The sequence below is a fragment of the Ursus maritimus genome (genome assembly GCF_017311325.1).
Source record: "Ursus maritimus isolate PB19 chromosome X unlocalized genomic scaffold, ASM1731132v1 scaffold_X1, whole genome shotgun sequence".
Taxonomy (NCBI): domain Eukaryota; kingdom Metazoa; phylum Chordata; class Mammalia; order Carnivora; family Ursidae; genus Ursus; species Ursus maritimus.
The window spans coordinates 2,170,298-2,172,633 of NW_024423319.1; the positions used below are offsets into that span (position 1 = coordinate 2,170,298).

The window sequence follows — 2,336 nt, forward strand, 5'->3', positions numbered from 1 at the left end:
TCTCTCTCTCTCTCTCTCTCTCTCTCTCTCTCTCTCTCTCTCTCTCTCCACTTCCCAGTTCTGGAGCCTTTGCAGAGCGGGATTTGGCCTCCTGTGGCCCCTGCCTCCTTTGCCAGTGAGCAGCTGCAGGAGGTGGTGACATCAACCTGGGGGGTGTGTAGAAATTGGGAGCCTGCACTTGGTACCCCATTCTTGAGCATCCCCTAAGCCAGGGCAGGTCAGCTCGAATCTCCCCATTTTCCAGACTCAGAAACTGGGGCTCCCAAGGGTGAAGAGCTTGCCCAAGGTCGTGATCTGGGGAGGGGATCTCACCTCCAATTTAGACGAAATAAGCTTGGGCCAGCCCAAGGTCAAATGAATTAGGAATCCCCTTGGAAGGTGTGGCCTCTCCTCCCAGGGCCCAGGGTCCTTCCCAGGCCGGTTCCCCGGTACCAGCGCCCGCACCTACCCTGTAGGTAGTATGCCAGGTAGCCTTCCTCTCGCAGCTTCTGGAGCAGGGTGCCCAGCACCGAATCGGCCTCCCACTCCTCGGCCTCTGTCTCCCCGCGCCGGGGCCGACCCCCGCCCTGGTCGTACAGGAGCACCGGGGCGGGCGGGGGCGGCTGCAGCGGCGGCCCGGGCAGGAGCGCGCGAACCGACAGGCTCCCCCGCCGCAGGCGGCGCAGCAGCAGCGCGGGGAGGGCCACGCTCAGCGCCCCGCCAATGCGCGCCGACTCGTACAGCTCGCGGCTTCTGCAGTCCAGAAGCAGCAGCCGAGGCCGCGGGGGCGACAGCTCCCGGCGCAGCCACAGGCACGAGCGGCCCAGACCTTCCATGGGCTCGCGGCTCCTGGCACGTCGGACCGCCGGCGCTGCGGAGAGAGGGCAGGCGCGCCGCGTGAGCCCGCGTCCTCCGCGCCCGGCCGCCGAGGGGCCAAGACGTGAGGCCGAGCCTGTATCCTGCCGGCGGACGCCTAGGGTCCCGCAGAGACACCCCTCCACCGCCCAGGCCTCTCCTCGCGCGCCTTCCACAGCGAGGAGGCGCGAAAAGGCGCCTCGGGACTCCCCAAGGAAATCGCCCCAGGCGGCCACTCGGGCGCCCGGCGCTGCTGCCCGCTCCGGGAAGGGACGTGTGAGAGGTCCTCCAGAAGAGGAAGGCCGGGCGTCCAATGGACCCTTTGAGAGCGGCGGGTCCTTTCCCAGCCCCTTCTGGGGCGGCTCAAGGGTTCGGCCACCTTCTTTCACACCCCCTTCCAGCAGCTGTCGCTCGGCCTGCCTGCAGTCGCTCCCCAAGTTCAAGCTTGCGGCTCTGGGGACGTGCGCGTGTGAGAGGCGGACCCGGGGAGCAGAGGTGGCGCTGAGGTGAAGGGCCTCAGCCGGCCCTCTCGGAGCTGCCCCGGCCCTGGTGGCCCCCGGGAGGAGAAAACGGGAGGTGAGAGACCTGGAGAGTGGTCGGGCGGCGGGCGGCCGCGCGCGGACGTCCGAGCCGAGGCCAGCGCGCGACGCGGGGCGCCGTCCCCCGGTAAGCGCGTCCCGGGACCCGGCCTCCCGGGAAGACGGTGGGGTGGCAGAGCAGGCGCGCACGTGGAAGCCGAGTCCCGCGCCGCTCTCAAGCCGGCGGCTTCCTGGCAGCGGGGCCCAGCTTCCACCTTGGAAGCCGCTGCCTTTGGACGTGGAGTGGCCGTTTGGAGGGGCGGGGCAGTGGGGGCGGGCTCAGGGGGCCCAGCGAGCCAACGGGTGCCAGCGAAGCAGTCGGGTGGGCCCCCAAGTGGCGCGCTGAGCTGGGGCTTCCACCCGAGCGGGACAGGGCCGGGGCAGAGGCCAAGGGCAGGTCAGGGGCCCAGCAGGGGACCAGCCTCGGTTTTTCTGCCTTGCGCCAGTCCGCAGCCGGAGGCAGGGGGAGGGGGAGGGCTAAGACCCCTGTGCCCCTGTCCCAGAGGCTGCCTCCAGCCCCACTCACTCGTTGACCCTGGACGGTCATGTGTTCCGGCTCGAATTCAGTGACCCCATCTATACAGTGGGCTCATCATAGCCACCACCTTGGGCTACTGTGGGATGCCACTGAAATCATGGAGGGGAGGAGGAAGCAAGACCAGAAACTCACTGCTATCTTCTGGCACTGAACTCTGCCCAAGGGCTAGGCGGGCAGGTGACAGCTTCTGGGGATCCCCCAGGGCTTCCCTCGCACAGGCGTGATCCAAGGCAGCCAGGAGCTCTGAGCCTCCAGTCCTAAACTGGGGTGCTCTGCTCTTACCAAGTTACTCTCCTGAGAGTTATCCCTGGCATCTCCCTCTGCCTCCTCCCTGGTCAAGGGCCAGGTAGTTTCTACTTAAATTGATCTCTTACACCTGTACTCCC

General features: G+C 67.6%; 1 protein-coding gene across 1 annotated transcript in view; it reads right to left on the bottom strand.

Moving 5' to 3' along the window:
• LOC121104909 (dual specificity protein phosphatase 9) overlaps positions 1-815 on the bottom strand; it is a 2,794-nt gene extending 1,979 nt beyond the window's left edge. Inside the window, exon 1 of the mRNA XM_040639859.1 lies at positions 449-815. Within this exon, the coding sequence (XP_040495793.1) occupies positions 449-815 (367 nt within the window). The remainder of the gene's footprint in view (positions 1-448) is intronic.
• Positions 816-2,336: the final 1,521 nt, after the last annotated feature.